The sequence below is a fragment of the Maniola hyperantus genome, chromosome 12, assembly GCF_902806685.2.
Source record: "Maniola hyperantus chromosome 12, iAphHyp1.2, whole genome shotgun sequence".
In the NCBI taxonomy this organism is placed as follows: Eukaryota; Metazoa; Arthropoda; class Insecta; order Lepidoptera; family Nymphalidae; genus Maniola; species Maniola hyperantus.
The window spans coordinates 10,562,658-10,582,526 of record NC_048547.1 but is presented as its reverse complement, the minus strand read 5'-3'; the positions used below and the strand labels follow the sequence as shown (position 1 = coordinate 10,582,526).

At 38.5% G+C, this 19,869-nt stretch overlaps 1 protein-coding gene across 1 annotated transcript in view; it reads left to right on the top strand.

Annotated features, from left to right (window-relative positions):
* kuz (zinc-dependent metalloprotease kuz) overlaps positions 1-19,869 on the top strand; it is a 68,934-nt gene that overhangs the window by 27,827 nt on the left and 21,238 nt on the right. Inside the window, exons 2-4 of the mRNA XM_034974184.2 lie at positions 5,177-5,370; positions 9,020-9,086; positions 14,921-15,112. Of these exons, the coding sequence (XP_034830075.1) occupies positions 5,177-5,370; positions 9,020-9,086; positions 14,921-15,112 (453 nt within the window). The remainder of the gene's footprint in view (positions 1-5,176; positions 5,371-9,019; positions 9,087-14,920; positions 15,113-19,869) is intronic.

The window sequence follows — 19,869 nt, the reverse complement described above, 5'->3', positions numbered from 1 at the left end:
TAACCATTACAAGGCTGCTTTTTTCAGAAGTAACATAGGATATAATATTATATTATATCAAATCAAATTCTATTTGAGCGTAGCCGGGCGGTTCAACTAGTAAATCATAATAATTACTTAGCTCTCCTTAGATAAAGAGATCTAATTATTTGTATGAATACTTATACTATATGGAACGTTTCGCACTCATTTTTTGATGGCATCAAAAGTAGGTATACTGCTGGACTGGATATTATCAAGACGTTCAATAACCAGTTATACGTATTAACTAACGGTTTCAGATTTTATTGAGTAAAGCTTATCGCTCTTTGTATATTGACCAAATATCTAAAATTGCAGGCTTTTCATGCTTGGAGACAAAGTTATTTACCTTTACCCACTCACTGGTAAGTAATCTAAATATATAAAAGGAAAAGGTGACTGGCTGTCTGACTGACTGACTGATCTATCAATGCACAGCTCAAACTACTGGACGGATCGGGCTGAAATTTGGCATGCAGATAGCTATTATGACCTAGGCATCCGCTAAGTAAGGATTTCTGAAAATTTAACCCCTAAGGGGGTTAGGTCAGGGTTTTGAAATTTGTATAGTTCACGCGGACGAAGTCGCGAGCATAAGCTAGTTATTAACAAATGTGTTAGTTTTCAAAGGTCTATTACGCTTTGTAATCATAAACAAACAAATCTACTGAAAGCGAACATGAGAATTAAAATACATCGTACAATATACAAAATAATGGCCTACTTGCTACACGCGAGGACTAAAGTGTCTTGCAACAAAGAAACACAAAGAGTTTGCCTTTTATTCAGCAGTGAGTAATGGTAGTATCACTCTAAACCCTCGTACTAAAGGAGGACTTAAAATAGACGTAGAGAGAGTAGCATCCTGAATAATTTTCCCTTTTGTATGATTTTAATTTTATATTTGCAATAAAATATTATGATAGTTGCATCGTTTTGTGGAGCGAGCTTTCTAGTTTTCTCTCTAACGTTAGTCATTGTGTAAACTGCAATTCTATCCTTTAGCTGCGCAGCTGTAAGCGGAAAGGTTGACGAGAATATATGGGCTAGTTGTCTGGTCGAGCTTAAGTTACGTGCCCCGAGTGCATACCTATAGTCGTTTTACTATCTCTATAATAATTATGATTTCTGAGTTGTTTTGTAATTTTTACATTATACACATGCTATGTAAACCTTAATTGTGTTATTATTTGAATGAATATTTATGAAGAGGTTCACATTTTTTTTTATTCCTATCAGTTTTTTTGTTTAATTATTGTAAGTAAGGGGATGGTTTACGCTAGACCGTGCCAGGCCGGAGGCCGGCACCAGATTGGGAATTTGTATGAGGTCACATCAGACCGTGCTGTGTCCGAATCATCAGAGCCTCGTCGGTGTTACGTTTCTTCATACAAAATTGCAATCCGTGAATCGTCCGCGGGTCGGACGTGGCACGGCTCGGGCCCGGCACGGTCTAGCATAAATTATCCCTAATATTGTCATTTTCATTGTATGAAATTAAGAACATATTGATTAACATCGTGTTTTAGATTTAAATCTAAAATGCTGATAAAATTGACGAGAGCAACAATGGGGCCGATTCTCTAAACTAAACTAAATTAACAGGTCTTAATCTAGTGCTATCCTTTTCCGCAAGCAACATTATGAAAGGTATAGCAATAGATTTAGACGTGTCATTTTAGTTTAGTTTAGAGATTGTGTACAAGAGAATTAGCCACAATATGTACTTATCCATATAACGCGACATCAAAAAAAATATATTATATTATTATAAATATTATAAAAGTCCAAAGAATCAAAATCACCATAAAACAGTTTCTAATCACTCCAAAGCTTTTTCCTTCGCACTCTTTTCGCTTGACCACTCACATTTTGTGACGTTTTTTAGTATTTATTCGGGATTTTAGAATCTAAACTGATTGCAGGGTGAATTGATATTATTACTTCCTTACTTATCAACATGTCTTTCAAGCGTTTTATGTTTATGGTTAAGTTTATCGCATTTCGATTATCTAATTATTACGGTCGGTGTGTCGACACGTGCAACGCACATGTGGTGTGTTTGGTTTGTTGCAGACGTTGCATGTGAGCATTTTTTGTCAATGTAGGATTATTGTAAGGATTAAAATAGTTTTAATTTTTATTTACTGCTTGCTATCCACCGTTTATTTTTTGTTAAACATTGATATATGTACCTACTCTAATAAACGGTGAGAGATAATAATGTCCGTACCTAAAATCCCGGTAAACTGAGGTTAGGACCGAGTACCAAAAAAATTAATGAACATACAGTGCAGTGATACCCATGGGAGATAAATAGGTATCACCCGTGGGAGATAATATAGTTATGAGGACTTTAAAATATTTGAAAATCCAATGTAGCAACCCTGCAAACAGCTGATCGTGGAAATGAACTCGATAGAAACTTCTGCTAAGAGCTAGCGCGCACCACGGAAAATCTGTAAACTACAGAACTACATATGTGGAAACGCCCGCACTGCAGAATTAATTCTGCACCGGATTTTGATATAATAAAAATTAAATTCACGGATTTGAAAACGCACCGCAACTCACCGCACCGTGGTGCGCGCTAGCTCTCTCGAAGGACTAGGAATCTTTGGCACTAACTATTTGGCAGAACATACCTCATATTATTTTATCGACATGGATATATATATATGATTTATCAAACTGTTGTAACTTCAAACTGTTACACAGTCTCTAAAGTAATTGACAGGTCTAAATAATACTTATCACTCTCCTTTTCATTATTCTCCTTGCGAAACAAGATAGCACTAGATTCAGACCTGTCAATTGTCTAGAAATTGTGTAAAACAGAATTAGCAACAGAAGTCTTAAAACTTTAAACACTCTTCTAGTTTGTCGATTTCGTACTTGCTATACCTAACTATTCAAATAATTTCTGGCCAAGCTTTTACCTCTCCACTTTTTTATTTTTCAAGATTTATTCGCGAAAATCCCGTTTAATTTGGCAGGATAATAAATCGGCCAGGAAGTTCTATCGGACTCGAGTGGACCAATTCGAGAGCCACTAAATCTTAATTCGACCAGACCGAACTGCACTATCCAATTAATGACAATTCAACCCGTACATTTATTTTTGCTTTAAAATACTTGAACTAATGTAAAGTAGGTAAGAGTACCTAAGTTTAACAGTATGGTAATAAGCACATAGGGCGAAGTTAGTAGGTACTTAACTAAATTATCGATCTATCTCTTACTTTGAACTTTCGAAGTCTATAATGTAGCCCAAACCTAATAAGTAAGCATCAAGCATAAGTACCAAATGCATTTTCATGTTTTAAAATTGCCATGTAGATATTCAACCAATAACCATACTAATATTATAAATGCGAAAGTGTGTCTGTCTGTTTTCTTTTCACGGCCCATCCGTTCAACCGATTTTAACGAAATTTGGTACAGAGATAGCTTGCATAGCGGGGAAGGATATAGGGATAGGCTACTTTTTATCCCGGAAAATCTAAGAGTTCCCACGGGATTTTTAAAAACCTCAATGCACGCAGACGAAGTCGCGGGCATCATCTAGTGAATAATAATAATCAATTAATCAGCCTGTTTGCATCCACTGCTGGACATAAGCCTTCCCAAGAGCTCGCCACCACACACGATCTTCCGCCTTCCTCATCCACTCACTTCCCGGGTCATCAGTCCAGCGGGTTGGAGGTCGTCCCACACTGCGCTTGCTGATACGAGGTCTCCACTCCAGAACACGTCTGCCCCATCGGCCATCGGTTCTGCGGCAGACGTGGCCTGCCCACTGCCACTTCAGCTGGCTAATTCGTTGGGCTATGTCGGTCACTCTGGTTAATAATAATGATAATCGTAAATTTCGAAAAGGTCTCTGTACAATTTGGGCCAGCGTATCTAATTGGACTGACATCGTCAACGGATAGATGTCCATTACTGGGTATTGATCTCTTGTAGGGACATCCACAGACCACACGACGTAGTCTGGCGCTGTCTGGTTCTACTCTAGTAGCTCCCTGCGACTTGTTTAATGTGTCGGTCCAGCGAGTAGTGGGGTCTGCCAACTCTCTACCGCTTTTTGGGCTAAACACTTGACCCAAAAGTTATGGCATGCGTTGGTGTTCATTCTGTTCTGGCCATCAACGGTAACAATAAGAGCGATTACGCTCTACACTTCCGTCATCCGAGTTCTATCCGTCGTCCGTGAGAATACCAGCGATTATCTACGACATACGTCATAAGCTCCCATAAAAGCCTCGCTCATGATTTTTCAGGCTATAGTTCCTGCAGCTGCAACTCCATAAATACAGAGAATTACGAGCGAGTTTCTCATTAACTAACTCACGGGCAGTGATTAAAGGAAAACGAAGATCGATTCGATTTTCCCTGGATAAAAATTTTTCCTCTGACATTAATTATAAACTTTCCGAGACCCGACTTTAAGGACAATGGACGTAACTTTGAACACGATTCACGGGTACTGAATTTAAGACTTTCTGGCACTTACTTTGTGGCACTTCAAAGAGATGTTAAGATCTACACTGTACTTAATATGAAAACGCTATATTCAGCCGTAGACAATACCCTCCAAGCTTTCAAGGAGTTTCGTCAAATATCCTTTTTCTACCTATTTGAGTCAGAGCGACGGCTGTGATAACTAATTAAGCAAATTAAAAGTAGCGGAAAAATCTTTTAGAGGCAAATATGTACCTAAAATACACAAAGTACGCGACAGGTCGAGATGGCAATTGGGGTACGAGGCGGAGGGACGCCCCGCACACCCGCACGTCCCCGCGCTCGCGATTAGCACGGGGGCAGTGCGGGTGTGCGGGGCGTTCCCTCCCCGATCGCCATTTCGACCTGTCTAGTACTATAGGTAGGTGTAGTTGTTTCGATGAGGCAACTATTTAGGTAGGTAAATGTGCCATAGGCTCTGCTTTTACTGAACGTATTGAGTTGACCTAAAAATTTGGTATCCTTCCACGCGTTGAAGAATAAGAATAACTTTAAGTAATGATAAATACAAATGAACAGCGACTGAAGCTAAAGTAAGGTGTACTTGAGCTTCTGCATAGTTTTCTTTAGAAGCTAATAGTCGAACTCTTCAAAAACTATCAAACGTCATTTTATTTCTCTATTGTTACAGCATCCCGGCGGCTCAGTGAATATGTGGAACACTACGAGCCCCTGGAGTATGACGCAAAAGTCGTCCACGCACATCACAAGCGAACGCGTCGCTCGGCCAGCCCGCCAGACCTTCACATCAGCTTCCACGCCCACGGGAGGCACTTCAAAATGCGTCTGCGACGCGACCTATCTGCCTTTAGCGAAGATTTTAAGGTACCGATCAAACACAATACTTATATTAGTGAACAGTTAGACCATCAAAGAGATAACCATTTATTTAATGTAGACGTTCAAAGTCGTGTGGCGGTTTCAACTCTCCACATACAGACACTAGATGCTCGCACTCATACGAAAGATCATAATAATATCATTATCACGCACTGCAAGCCAGATCGTAGTAACTTACTATGATCTTGTGGCTGTAACTAGATAGCACCACAGGTATCTTCGAACACTCACTGTAAAGATTGAATCGCGCTAACGAAGTTGTAACCTCTGAAGACTATAGATATATATATACAAGTTCCTAAATATAACATCGGACCAGCTGCGCCCCGGGCATGACACTCACATGAAGGATGATATAAGGCAAGACCCTACCAACACGAACTGTTCGCAATGCCCAATCTGTTGGAAAGACATCTCTATCATATTTGGATTGCGCTAAGGGTCTGGTCATACACAGAGCGCTCCATTGTGTAAACGTTCATAGGTTATCAGAGTTCCATCCCAAACTAATCGGCTCGTTGGAAAGCTTGTTACACCGCAGAGACGTAAGCTCTCTTTGCGTGTTCTATCGCTTCTATAATGGAGAGGGTTCCGAAGAGTTGTTTGATCTCATTCCGCTCTCCTTTCTACAACCGCACCGCACCCCACCGCAAACAATTCCACCCTCACCACCTGAGTGTCTGGAGCACTTCGACCACTCGTTGTGCCAGATCCTTTTTTCCACACACATGCAAACTGTGGAATCAACTCCCTTCGGCGGTGTTGCCATTAGATTACAACATGATGTCGTGACGCATTATCTCCATCCAACCCTTAAAGGATGCTGAACAAATTCGTCATTATATTTGCCGGACGAAGTGATTCGAATATAAGTTATAACTGGTTAGGTATAACTTATGGATAACATACTGCGAAGTCTCCTGTCTGACGGACTAAAGTTCTGTTCTAATATTTAACCAGGTTAGAATAATTTTCCCATAACAATTATTATCGCCAGGTGTTAGCGACAATGAGTGGGTATAACGGGGGAATGACATGGCACATAGACAAAGGACCGGCATAGTTTTAGTGCCGATAGTCAAGTCATCCATACGTTTACCACCTACATGGGCCTACGTTGCCTAAACAAAAGGAACAGAACATTGCTGTTTCTAGTACACCAACTCTATCCAGCTCTCTAAAAACTTTAAACTTAATTAATATCTGTGGGACCAAACACCGTCTATATTATACTAAGTACATAGTTCACATTATAAATGCGAAAATGTGCCTGTATATCTGTCAGTTACCTTTTCACGGCTCAGCTACTAAACCGACCTTGCTCAGAGATAGCTTGCATCCTGAAAAAGGCCGTAGTAAACTTTTTGCCCGACTGCGGCGAAGCCCAAAGGAGGGTTATGTATTCGACCTGTAGGTATGTATGCATGTGCGTTCCTATGTCCGCTTTTAACTTCTGAACGGCGTTATTTTCATCATTAGATTCGTCTTAATGGCGCGAGTGTTACCACAAAGCGAGTACGGAACCCTCGGTGCGAGAGTCTGACTCGCACTTGGCCGGTTTTTAATTAGGTAATTTTTTAGCGTGGACAACATAAAAATTCCCATGGGGAAAATCCACATAAATACACGGGTGAAGTCGCGGGCGGGCATCAACTAGTATAAGTGCAGAATAACGTGCTGATCGTTTATTTTCAAAAAATACATCTACGGTGCATATGTTCGCATATTGTATTTTGCAGCCTCTATGTAGTATGTTCTCGTAGGTATATTATATAGCCCAGGCCATCATTATATTCCATGTAGAAAATACAAAAAGCAATGGTTTTCGCCAGTGTACCTATGTATTCTGTGCCGGGGCTGGCATTGTTTTAAACACGGTCTGAAACGTGTTTTTAAACATCAGAACATATTTTTTTAAGACATGTTTTTGACTTCTTAAACGGTTATGTTGCATTCTTCACGAAACTATAGATAAGACACTAGATGATGCTAGTCGCACTCATACCAATGCTGGCTTTTCGCTTAGTTAGTGTAATAAATAATCCTAAAGAAGATTAATATCCAAGGATTTCTTCGCTTTATTGCCTTATAAGTAATTAACCTGTGACCTGTGAGGACAAACATATTTTTTAATGTGGAGCTAAAATTGTGTATGTAGGTGTTTGAAAAAGTCTTTTACATAAAAAATCCAAAGAAATATTCAAATAGGTACGTTTGCGTTCCAAAGACATTTATCTACTTTAAAAATTCAGTAACTGAACTATTCTCAGCAAAATAGCACACGTAAATTGCCCACTTATAATGCGAAATTCACGCTTCGTGAAGCCCTAAAGCACGGTTGGAATTAATGTCACCAGGTATTTTAAATGTTAAAACCGGGACTGACAAAAAAATTAAACGACCATTTAGACCCACGAGTGGTACCACGGGTTCATGGTGATATACCGTAGACCCGCGAGTGCGATTACGGGTACACGGTGATCTACCGTAGACCCACCAGTGGAACCACGGATATAATATGGTGGTATACCGTGGGCCCACCAGATGAACAAAGCCGTGGCACCAGAGACCCGGCAATAGTTTTTTTATCCGAAATATTAGGTGACAATCCTTTGAGACCTAGTCCTAAAAAAACTCGGTAATGTTAAGTATAATACGTACAGATAATATAGCATTAATATTACATTTCTAGCATAGTATGTATACTATTTTAAGTACCTACACAACAAATAAATCCTGAAAGAAAATTAAAGAACAGCATACGTTGGCTTCTGAAATAATCAAACATCAAATTTATAAACATTGATAGAAATTGCATTTAAGTCAATTTTGCAATCACAATAAAAGTTATAAAACCAATAGTTTCACTTGTTCTAGCTCGGAACAAAAATGTAAAATAAAAGACATAGGTACTTGAAGATCATTAATTTACTGTGAACAGTGCTTGATAATTGAAATTCAGGATGTCCGAACGGACGCAGTACTCCTGACCACATTAACCGAAATGTAGTTGCATTGGGATTGCGAATAGGACCTCTGGTAGGTACATAAGTCGTAAAGCTATCCGATTTCGGGTAAACAGGGGGAGTGAATTCAGTCATGGGACAACCTGTAATTTTAAAGCTGAATGCTTTCGAATGCCTACTATTCTGAGCTTCCAGCAATTTAGGGGCTGATTTTTTAATCGTTTGATAAATTACCCAACTAAAGAATAAAGACAGATTTTTCTTTACGAAACATTCAGTTCAAATCATTTACATTTCACGAGGAAGATTCATAAATATTCTAATATACGTAATATATTATTTGTTTATGGAATAATATGTAGCCCCCACCTGCCATGGCGAGTCAACTAGTCAAAGTCAAAGTATTTATTCAAAATAGGTAATTAATAACTCTTATTGATGGTCAGATGTTGGATTTCTAAGATATAGTGGTGATAATTATTACGCAAACTTGAAACTAAAGCTACGAGGGTTCCAAACGCGCCCAGGTCTGAGAAGAGCCCACAACAAACTCAGTATACACTCGTATTGTTTTCTAACACTATCTCGTTTTTTAACTGAATTGATCGCATAGAATATGAAATCTAAAGCCTGAACTACAAGTTACTTTATAAATTACCTTGTTTTAGGTGGAAGGGTCTCAGGGTCAACTGCATGACGTTGACACATCACACATCTACCACGGAGAGTTGGTTGGTAAGTAGTGTTGAGCCTAGCAAAATATGAGATACATTTCCCATATTTTGTTGGGCTTCGGTTTTAATAATACTAGCCGATGTCCAGCATGCGTGGCATTGTAATGTATAGTTCGCGACAGGTCGAGATAGGAATTGGAGTATGAGGCGGGTGTCAACCGCGCTATCCCACACCGGTAGTGCGGGTGTGCGGGGCGTCCCAACCCCGATTGCCATCTCGACCTGTCGCGTACTATACGTTCTCACACGCCTTATAATAGTTGATAATAAGTACTATGGCAGAAACCTTTACCCAAGTACCGACATCAAATATACAAATTTCAATTAAATCGGATGAACAAGGCGCGAACACAGGTGACGAAAGAACGAACACACAATCATATTTTTTTATAATACGTATTTATTATATGTAATTAGTTATAGATTATAGAAGATAGCAGAATAGCAGATAGCAGAAGGTTATTGACGGTTTGTCTGAGATATGCTCTTACCCTGTCTCAAGCAAGATGTCTTGGGTTTATCGTCATTCATAAGTCATCACACACCGGGGTTTAATAATATAATTGTCCCACTTGAAGGGATAGTATTTACTGCGTAAGACGAGGGTAAGGTTTGCGGGTGATGTGCCCTGGCCCCTGGCATAGCCTCTATTGTGCACTTTGACTCAGCACATGACGTTATCTACGCCAAGACAGATCGCTTTTGTTTGTACACCCTTTGCTGCGACGCAAATTAAACCTCAAGAGTTTATCATACTTGTTAATTATAAGGGTTGACGTGAACTCTCGTAACGTTCGTTGACTGGTGTAAGATGAATCCGTTCCCTCTATTAATAATTCCAGGGGAGAACTAAAACATATTTCTTTTTGCAATTACGGCGTCAAAGTCTCGGCTAATTGGGAGCTTTCGGCGGCCACTTGACTTTTAATGTTGGAGCGCACGCCGAATACCGACAGACAGGATCTCTGACGCTGCCTACGCTACGGATGTTATCTATTTAAATAATTACTTTGCCGAAAACGCTACAGAGACTACAGACATTCCTCATCTGAATATTTTTGAAAGTTATGCACAACAAAGTCTTTTGCCAAAAAGGGAAAAGGGTTTCGAGTTGTTGAAAAGTTACAAAGCTAGTCCCTGTCAGTTGTGAATGCGATGCTAATCGTGATGCATAGATATGCTTAAGCAATGCGTGCATTAGTCGTGTAATAATTGTGAAAGTTTGGTACAGTGTAAATGGATAAAGTTGCGAGGGCGGAGCGGCATCGATCGCAGTTCGTCGCCCTACTTACCGCTGTTCCGATGCACTTAGCCACCGAGTTGCAAACCGCGTTGTGGGTATATAGGTCGTCCTAAGTTGCATATTTTTAAGAAGTTGTCGAACGACCAACTCTGTCTAATATCTTCCTAAAAAAGGTTGATTTAAACAAGATTCCTCTCAACTCGTTTGCGTGATTTTGACCTTCGGTTTTGAATCGTTATCTACCTAAGGGAAACGCTCCTCCTTATCTGTATATTTATGTTAAAGATTACCATATATGGCAAAGTAAATGTTAGCTTAAGATTTTAGTCTTGTTTTTATTGTTAACCATGTAATTAATATCAACTATCAACTTAATAAGAGCTAAGTATATAGTAACATTTATTATATGTAGTAGGTTTACCAACAGGTCGTAGTCGAAAAATTAACGAGAGTGATAAAAATAAAACAGCTAGCAACAAGCCCCGTGACTTATGAAAATGAACGCGTATTTTTTCAACGGGTCTTTTTAATTTTTTACTAAAGACATTTTCGGAGCCCTGCGGTTTGCGCAAAACATCACATCTCTCTCATATTTACGCTCCTTAACTTGTGTAATTTCATAATGTCGCAGTCTGGCTCAGATTTTTCGAACAAAATTTATATTGTGGCAAATTTCAACTCATGCTTAGGGCCGCGTACCAGGCGAGTAGATTTTTCATTTGACTGTTTTTATTAAAAAGTTCGTCCAGAGTAATGCTAATGAGTTTGATGCAAAAATTACTAAGTTGTTAACTGAGCTCGAAAAAAATGATTTATTTTCGTGTCCTAATTTTTTGCACATTCTAATAGAACAATAAGCCCCAGCCCAAACAAGTTGTAGATGATTCATTGTCTGGCCCCAATCACACGTAAGTTACTATTGATACGTACATTAATATTATAGCGTCCTAGATAATAGATATTGGACTTGGTCTCTATTCTACCTGTATGAACCCTCGGAAAATTATGAAGCCACTGGTAATATCTAGTAGTATATTAAATTTCAATTTGCATATTGAAAGCTCTCATTCAAATCATCGCGCAAATACTGGTTATTGAATATTTACGTAACAAATGAATGGGTACAATATCCCTTTTGAATAAATTGTCATATCTCCCTCTTGTCACCTGCCCCAAATGCAATGAGTCACCATCGCTATCGGATAATATAATCAATTTGAACACGAATTGCAGGCGGCAAATAATTTTTCAATAAAGGTATGATTCCGAACCACGCTTCACGCAGCAGCGCTGCCGCAACAGTGCTGTCACCAGCTGTCACAGTCCTGTCGTGGCACTACTGGTCCCCATACAATCTCTATAAGCTTATATGACATTACATTCCGAGCTAGGCAGCAATGTTGCGGCAGCAATGTAGCGGAACAAGTCGCGGGCATCAGCTCGTTTATAATATTACTGACACATACAAAAAATCTGAATCTTGTCATAGAACTGATAGAAAGTAAAGACTATATATATATTCTCTTTAGTATACTATACTACTATATATATTTTCTCTATCTCAACCTGTCGCGGAATATAGATAATATGTACCGTACCTAATTCCCGCTTTTCTTGGTATCAGTAAAGCTAACCAGCTAACCCTTCAAAACTACTTACACACTATTAGACTGAAACAAGAATTAACTACACCACAATGTAACTCGATGAGGGTTGACTCAAATACAATTAGTTTGCAACAAATTACAGTGCTCGATTACCCCGACAACCCGTACTATAAACGGAGTAAAGTAAAAGGGTAGGAACTATTTTGATTATAAACATTATTGCTACCCTCCTCATATTATACATACTCATATCCGGTAATTTGAGCTTAGTTACCTACTACAAAAACAGGCACATTGTAATAAGTTACATTTGTATTAAGTCTTAACTGAACAAGTGTCTGAAGCAACCCTTAAATAGATAGCTGAGTAATTTTATTATCTTTCTAAGTAATTTTATTATTAAAACACATAACACAAATGAACCAACAATTTATTAAAGCGACAAAATGTTTTTTTTTTTTAATTTCATTACAAGTTGGCCCTTGACTGCGATCTCACCTGGTGGTAAGTGATGAATGGTGATGCAGTCTAAGATTGAAGCGGTGCTAACTTGGAAGGGCTATGGAAGTTTTGTAATAAACCCATACCCCTTATAGGTTTCTACACAGTAACGTACCGGAACACTAAATCGCTTGGCGGCACGGCTTTGGCATGGCAACCTACCGGAGGTTGATAACTAGCCACTTCCACCAGAACAGACTAGAGACAATTTAGAAATTATTAATTCCCAAAATGCCCCTGCCGGGAATCGAACCCGAGACCGCCCACTTATAAGACCACAGCGCTCACCACTGTGTCAGGGAGATGTTCGAGTGACATTTGATTTCGTATTTTTTTAATCATTTAAAATTTGTTGATTAGACATTTAAAGGTTTTACTATAATATCAATTAATAATTCAGACGCATTTACGATTATATGGACATTACCTCTCCATCATCAGCATTGAAGAGTTGAAACTGAAAGTTCACATGATGTTGCATTGTCATGGAAACTACTTACATTCGACATCGAACGACGTGTGCGAAGTTCTATAAGAATCGGTTCACTAGAAGTGATCCAAAAATCTGTCGCACGATTTGTATTGCAAAGTGTATTTTGTCTTTTGTTATATTATTTTATTATCAAAATGTGTATGAGAGCATCCTCCATGAGTTTTCTCAAAATATATCTGAACGAAAACTGGCGCAGTCGAGCCACGAGCTGCTTAATAAAGTACGGCCAGACCGCACTTGACCTGTTTTATTTAGCTGCAATGGAAATAATAGGCAGAACGTTGTTTTATGGATTGCGGTCATTGTCGCCTATTTAGCGATTCGCGTGTATTTTTGTAGCTAGGTGAGCTGTCGTAGTCCTACCAAATTAGGTCAAAACCACCTTATTCAGAGGGGTATCTCCGTCACTCGCTCCATACAAACCTACTTTGTCTTTCATTTGAACACTAACCGATCAAGCTCAATGAAATTTTGTGCATACATTCTAGGAATGGTTTTCCGTTAAAATATTCAGTTTTAAAGATACACGGTCTCAAGGATTAAGAATATATAAATCTTTAAACCCGTGTACCTGAAAATAGTTATTTTTTCGGCAATCTGGCAAACCACAGGCGCTTTCACAAAATTACATTCTCTTTGATTGGTTAATTTTCAAATGAAAACCATGTTTATATGGAGCGAGTGCCAAGCCGTTAACCATTATCATCATCATGATCAACCCATCACCGGCTCACTACAGAGCACGGGTCTCCTCTCAGAGTGAGAAGGGTTTTGGCCATAGTCTACCACGCTGGCCATGTGCGGATTGGTAGACTTCACACTCCTTTGAGAACATTATGGAGAACTCTCAGGCATGCAGATGTTTTCCTCACGATGTTTTCTGAGGTGCGCGCCCGGGATCGAACCCCCGACCTCCATTATGGTTTAACGAAAACTTATAGTCCGCGACAAGTCGAGATTGCAATCGGGGTATGAGGCGGGGGGGGGGACGCCCCGTACACCCGCACGTCGCCGGCACCGGGTTAGCGCGGGGGCTGTGCGGATGTACGGGGCGTTCTCTCCCCGATTGCCATTTCGACCTGTCGCGTACTATAGGTTGGATGCTTGCTTTTCTTTACTCACTTTTTCAAATTCTCGTAAGTTTACTTCCATACATTAAAAAGAGTCAAGACATAATGTCTAAAGGCCAATGATTAATGAATAATTGTGGTAAATAATGACACAACAACTGATTAATTTAAACAACTAAACCCTAGAAATACTCACAAAATTAGTCTCGAAAAGATCTGGGTTTAAATTCATTTATCTTTTACTGCAGCTGTGGCTCCAATATAAATTAGGACTTCAATCACTTGGATCTGAAACCTAAAAGGTCTGCGCCGTATCCGATCTCGTTCGAGTGCTGTAGTTTATACCTACCCAATCGACTATGACGCGATGAAATAGGAGTCCATTTTCAGCCAAGTGAGCGGAAGAGGCATGAAATGGGAATTTGTAGAGACTATAGACCGAACGGTAGCCTGTGCCCAGTCGTGGTACAGGATATGATTAAATCACAGATCTGACTTTATAGCTTAGTCTGAAATAAATTCTTGTATGTTTTTGTTACCAAATGAACCGTATTCAGCAGATTTTTTTGGGTGGCTTTTACCCATTCGTAGGACTGACCAGTTGTGATTAAATTACAGAAACTGAAATTGTCTGAAATAAATTCTTGTATTTTCTTGTTACCGAATGAACCGCATTGAATAGTTTTCGGGGTGGCATTTGCCCAGTGATAGGATAGTTGTATGTAATTAAATAATTTATCTGACTTGATAGCTCAAAGTCTAAAATAAAGTCTTTTATTTTTGTTACCAAATGAACCGTGTTAGACAGATTTTTTAGGATGGCATTTGCCCAGTCATAGGACAGTTGTAATTGTGATTGAATTACTGTGTGATTTGATAGCTCAAAGTCTGAAATAAACTCGTGTGTTTTCCCTTTATCAGATGAACCACAGTCAACAGTTTTCGGCTCGGTGACGGACGGCGTGTTCGAGGGGAAGATTGTGCTGAACGACGGCGCTTACTATGTGGAGCACGCGCGACGCTACTTCCCGCCGAACGGGACGCGCACACGCGTGCACTCCGTCATCTACCACGAGGGTGACGTCGTGGACCCCTATGCGCATAGAAGACACGGTAAGTCAGAAATATCATGTCGAACAAGTTCTACCTATCTCTTCCCGCAAAATAGCTACCTATTCAGTTTAAGCCAAGGAGAAATGCAGCGAAAAATAGTGCACGGAAGTTCTCTTTCGTGCTTGCTTCGCGCAGATTAAGTATGGCGCTGTTTGCTAAGTCCTAATATTTCCTTTTTTAAGTGGAACGAACGCGTTTTTTCGGTCGGGGAATTTTGTTAAGACTTGTCCGTGGACTTGAACTGCGTTAAACAAAACACAACAAATTTCTGCCGTTTTAATATATCCCTCACTATGATTTGCGAATTATTTCATTAATATGAAGAGTGACAGTAAACTAATAGGTAAATAAAGTTATTTGTTCAGTCGCCAGTCGTCCCCCTACAGAAATTAGTCGCGGCGTTAACCTCATTAAAACAGGTAGCGTATGGTTGCGATGTGCAACAAGATTAACAGTAGAAATTGGAAACTAGATCCAGTACGTAGATGGCGCCCAGAGACAGTTCTGTGCAAGTTTCGCCACAGCACACAGCAAATGAATTGCAACGTGAGGTGACGTGAGGCCGTTTAACAAAGTTTAATCTCGTTTCCTCGGTTCTGTCGCCTGATTGCCACGCCGCTTGCATCGGAAAATTCGTTTAAATTTATTACGAGGCATTTGAACGCTTTATTGGTCCACCAGTCATGTCATAAATTCATTCGACCGGCCATCGTTTAATTTGTTGAGTTGTGCCCCAATCAATGCTGGGATTCCTTTCATGTGTTTTATATATTGTAAATTTGCTGCTGCCCGCAATTTTGCTCTCGTTTCGTAAAATATTTTGGATATGAGATTCGAAAAAAAGATACGAATGTTTTGGGTCAATTAGCGGCCAAAATTAATAATAATCAATCTATCCCGCCATGTCTGTCACAAAATATATAACATTTTATAACGATTAACATTGTTTTTAAGTAAGTTATCGATTTAATCTGAAATTAATATATCGAGCGTAATATTTTATCTAAAACTAACTTTCATCTAAAGTTTTTGTCACTTCTCAATGTAAAAACATACCAAAGACCTGACATTACAATGCAGCGCGAAAATGTTATTTGTTTACGAATCGTCGTACTTGTTCTACCTTGGGTTGCTTCAAGATAACTTTGTTCCCAGACACTATTTTACACAGCACTCGCTTCGGCAACGAACAATTGTTGTCGCTCGCATTTCACAAATTGGAACGCTAAAATATATATTTCGATTTAACTCACGTCCGAGTCACCAAGCGTAATTTCGAGTTAATAAAGTGGAGATCTATTAGCGCAGATTGCGGAGACTGCTTCTATTACCCAAACAGAAACACTTATCAGTGATTAATATTATTTTAAATCCCGTATTATTTTAATTTTTTTTAAATCCCTTGGGAACCTATTTCCAGGGATAAAAGTAGTCTAGCCTTTTTCACTCTCCAGTTCGTTAACTGTGCCCATACCAAAAATCATGTCGATCCGTTGCCGCGTTGCGACGTGATTAAAGGACAAACCAACAAACCAAGTAATGATACTGAACATCCAATTCTTTGTTTAGAAAATCGTCTGCAATTCAATTACCACCCTATCATGCCACGAAAATGGAAATGGAATTAAAACACTAATTTCCAGCATTCAAAAAATCTTACAAAGAATTGCTTAAAGATAACTTTGTTTGGAATTGCTGGAGGTATTTTGCACGTCACCCGTTTTGCGAGGGAACAATAAATTGTCATTCACAGTTCGCTCGCATTCCTCAGATTGGAACGCTAAAATGTATTTCGATTCAGTTTACGTTACTGTCATCAAACCGGTCCAATTCCGTGTTACATAATACATATTCATCGGTTCGTAGGCCGCGCTGAAATGGTAATTTCACGTCAACAACATCGCTCCACGCTGTCACTGTTTGCATTTTTGTCAACTTTACAGGCAGTGTTGTGATTGGTGCCTACTGCCTACTATAAAAGTCTGTCTGTTGGATGCAAAGATATAAATTGGATATGTTTATTTTAGTTATTTGTGGCGACCCAGTTGTTTGATATACTGTTTCCTAATATTGAAACTTTGTCTTTTATTATTACAACAGATGCTAACGTCTCGTCATCTTCAAACATGGCATTAATCGACTTTCGAGTTTGTACTTTCCATAAGTCAGCTTACCTACATTAACATGTCTGTGTCTGACAAAATTGTACATTATTTATGAAAGCGTAACTGAACGCTAGAAGGTTTTTTTTCAGATCCCAATGTTTCCTTTTACTACTATTCCAAAATTTACGATGTACCTTCATATTTTGCGTTGAATACTTTCTAAAAACAACGTAATATAATTGCAGAATAAGCAAATAATCCTGATTGCTTCAATTTTATAGTATGATAATAAATTAATGGAATAAAGCAATCTTCATTACATGAGTTTATATTTATGAGCATAAATTGTAAACGGCTGAACAGAGATTAATGCCTATTATTACAATAATAATGAATCTGATGGATTAGTAATAATACTTTTATGGGTCGATTACCCAAAAGTTGGTTGTGTTAGATTTCAAAACGCAGCCTTATCATCTTATCTCGCTCTTTATTTGATGTAGAGAATTGTAGGTTTATAGGTTTTTAGGGTTCCTCTTATAGGATCACTTTGTTGTCTGTCTGTCTGTCTAGAAACCTATAGGGTACTTCCCGTTGACCTAGAATCATCAAATATGGCAGTACGGAGGGTCTTAAAGCACACGTAAAGGGAAATATCCGAAAACTGTGAATTTGTGGTTACATCACAAAAAAATTATTAATATTTTCAACTTTCAAAGTATTTTAATCACTGATTTAATATACCAAGTGGGGTATCATAAATTATGAAATTGCTTTACCTGTACATTCCAAAACAGATTTTTATTTATTTTTTATGCACATTAGTTCTCCCTGTAATTCTAGTAACAATAAAGTTGTTTTAAATTAAATGAGTTTTTGATTTATCGTGCAAAATGTCGAAAAATACGACTGTAGCACGGAACCCTCGGTGCGCGAGTCTGACTCGCAGTTGGTCGGTTTTTCCACATTGTGTTTGATTGTAATAGTATGAACATTGAGCTCGAGACTCTAGGGAATAATGTTTCTGTCAGTAAATTATCGTGCAAAATGTCGAAAAATACGACTGTAGCACGGAACCCTCGGTGCGCGAGTCTGACTCGCAGTTGGTCGGTTTTTCCACATTGTGTTTGATTGTAATAGTAGGAACATTGAGCTCGAGACTCTAGGGAATAATGTTTCTGTCAGTAAAAAATTGATTTAATCGAAGAAGAACATACACGTAAATGGATATCTATTGAGCCAACAGTAGGAAGGGTCGTGTTTAGCATTTGTTTTCATTACGACTTATTGGACATTTGTATTGGGGTGCGCCCTTTTATTTCTTGTCTATTGAACCTCCATTTGAATATGAAAGACTGGCTTTACTGAAAAGCAATACAGAATAAAGTACCTACCTATAAATACGAGTTATTTGTTTCATTGTTAAAGATGAGTTCATTCAAACAATATCATACGCTTAAATGAACGAACACAAGTGACCTGAACTGGAAACTTTTATTGATTATACCCATACCTATCTATAAAAACTTCATAATAAAGAATACTTCTCTCTCAGCGTCGGCACCTCATTGGATAATGGTAGAGGTTTTCTTGGGATAATAATACGGTGGGCTCTCAGGTCCTAGAGTACTAGATTTAGATATTTAGGTTTAAGACGAAATGGGGTCGCAAAGGCAAATGTATCGAAAAGTCTAGGCCGCCCAAACGCAAATTTGTTTCACGCTTTTTATAAATATTTATATTTATAAAAAGTTATGTGCTCTTTTACCGTAAAATAATACCGTAATCCCTTGAACGTAAATACGAAATTTTATTGAAATTTATATTAACCGAATAAAACTAGTTTTTCTCCTAATGGCCGTGTAAAAAAAACTCAGTTACTACCGGCAAGAAATATTGTACATTGACCTTTAGAATGAGATTTTTAAGCTTTGTAGAGCGTTGTCTCTGTCACTCATACCTGTGTGACGTTTTGTCGGCTTCAACGACAGAGACAACGCTCTACGAAACCGCTATCTCTTTCTAAAGGTCGATGTACTTTATTTTCTGCCGCGTACTGTACGAAAAATGCCTACCAACTTTATTATTCAGTGTGCATAACCCCAAATCAAGGAGAAAAATAATTAAACATTTAACGACTCCATATTCCACTGTAAAATGTATGCAAAATATTAAATTTAATCCAATATAATCTTTGAATGTGTGCATTCATAAAATTTATGTAAATTTTTACCGCTATAAAAATCCTTAAAGCTCTTCTTTTGAAGAGGAGCGCGTGTAAAAATGAATAAGTGATAATATCGCGTTGGAATGTAACGCAAGTATATTATTGTATATTATATAAGTATATTATTATTACTTAAATATACATATTACATATACGGTTTAATTTTGCGACAAAATATTTCTATTTATTGTAACAAAAACCGGATCGGGTATGTCCGTACATATAATTTAGCATGATATTTCAAATTTTTAATCAAAAGGTCAGATTTTATTATTTGTCGACTGAAAAGACGGACCAAACTTTATTTACCTACTTGTACTTCGCTCAGGTATCTTTTCTGAGAGGGGTATAGGAAATTCTTCTACTTAGTATAGCAAGAACCTTTATACAAAAATCCCAAGTTTCTAGACCCAGCGGTGAGCGAT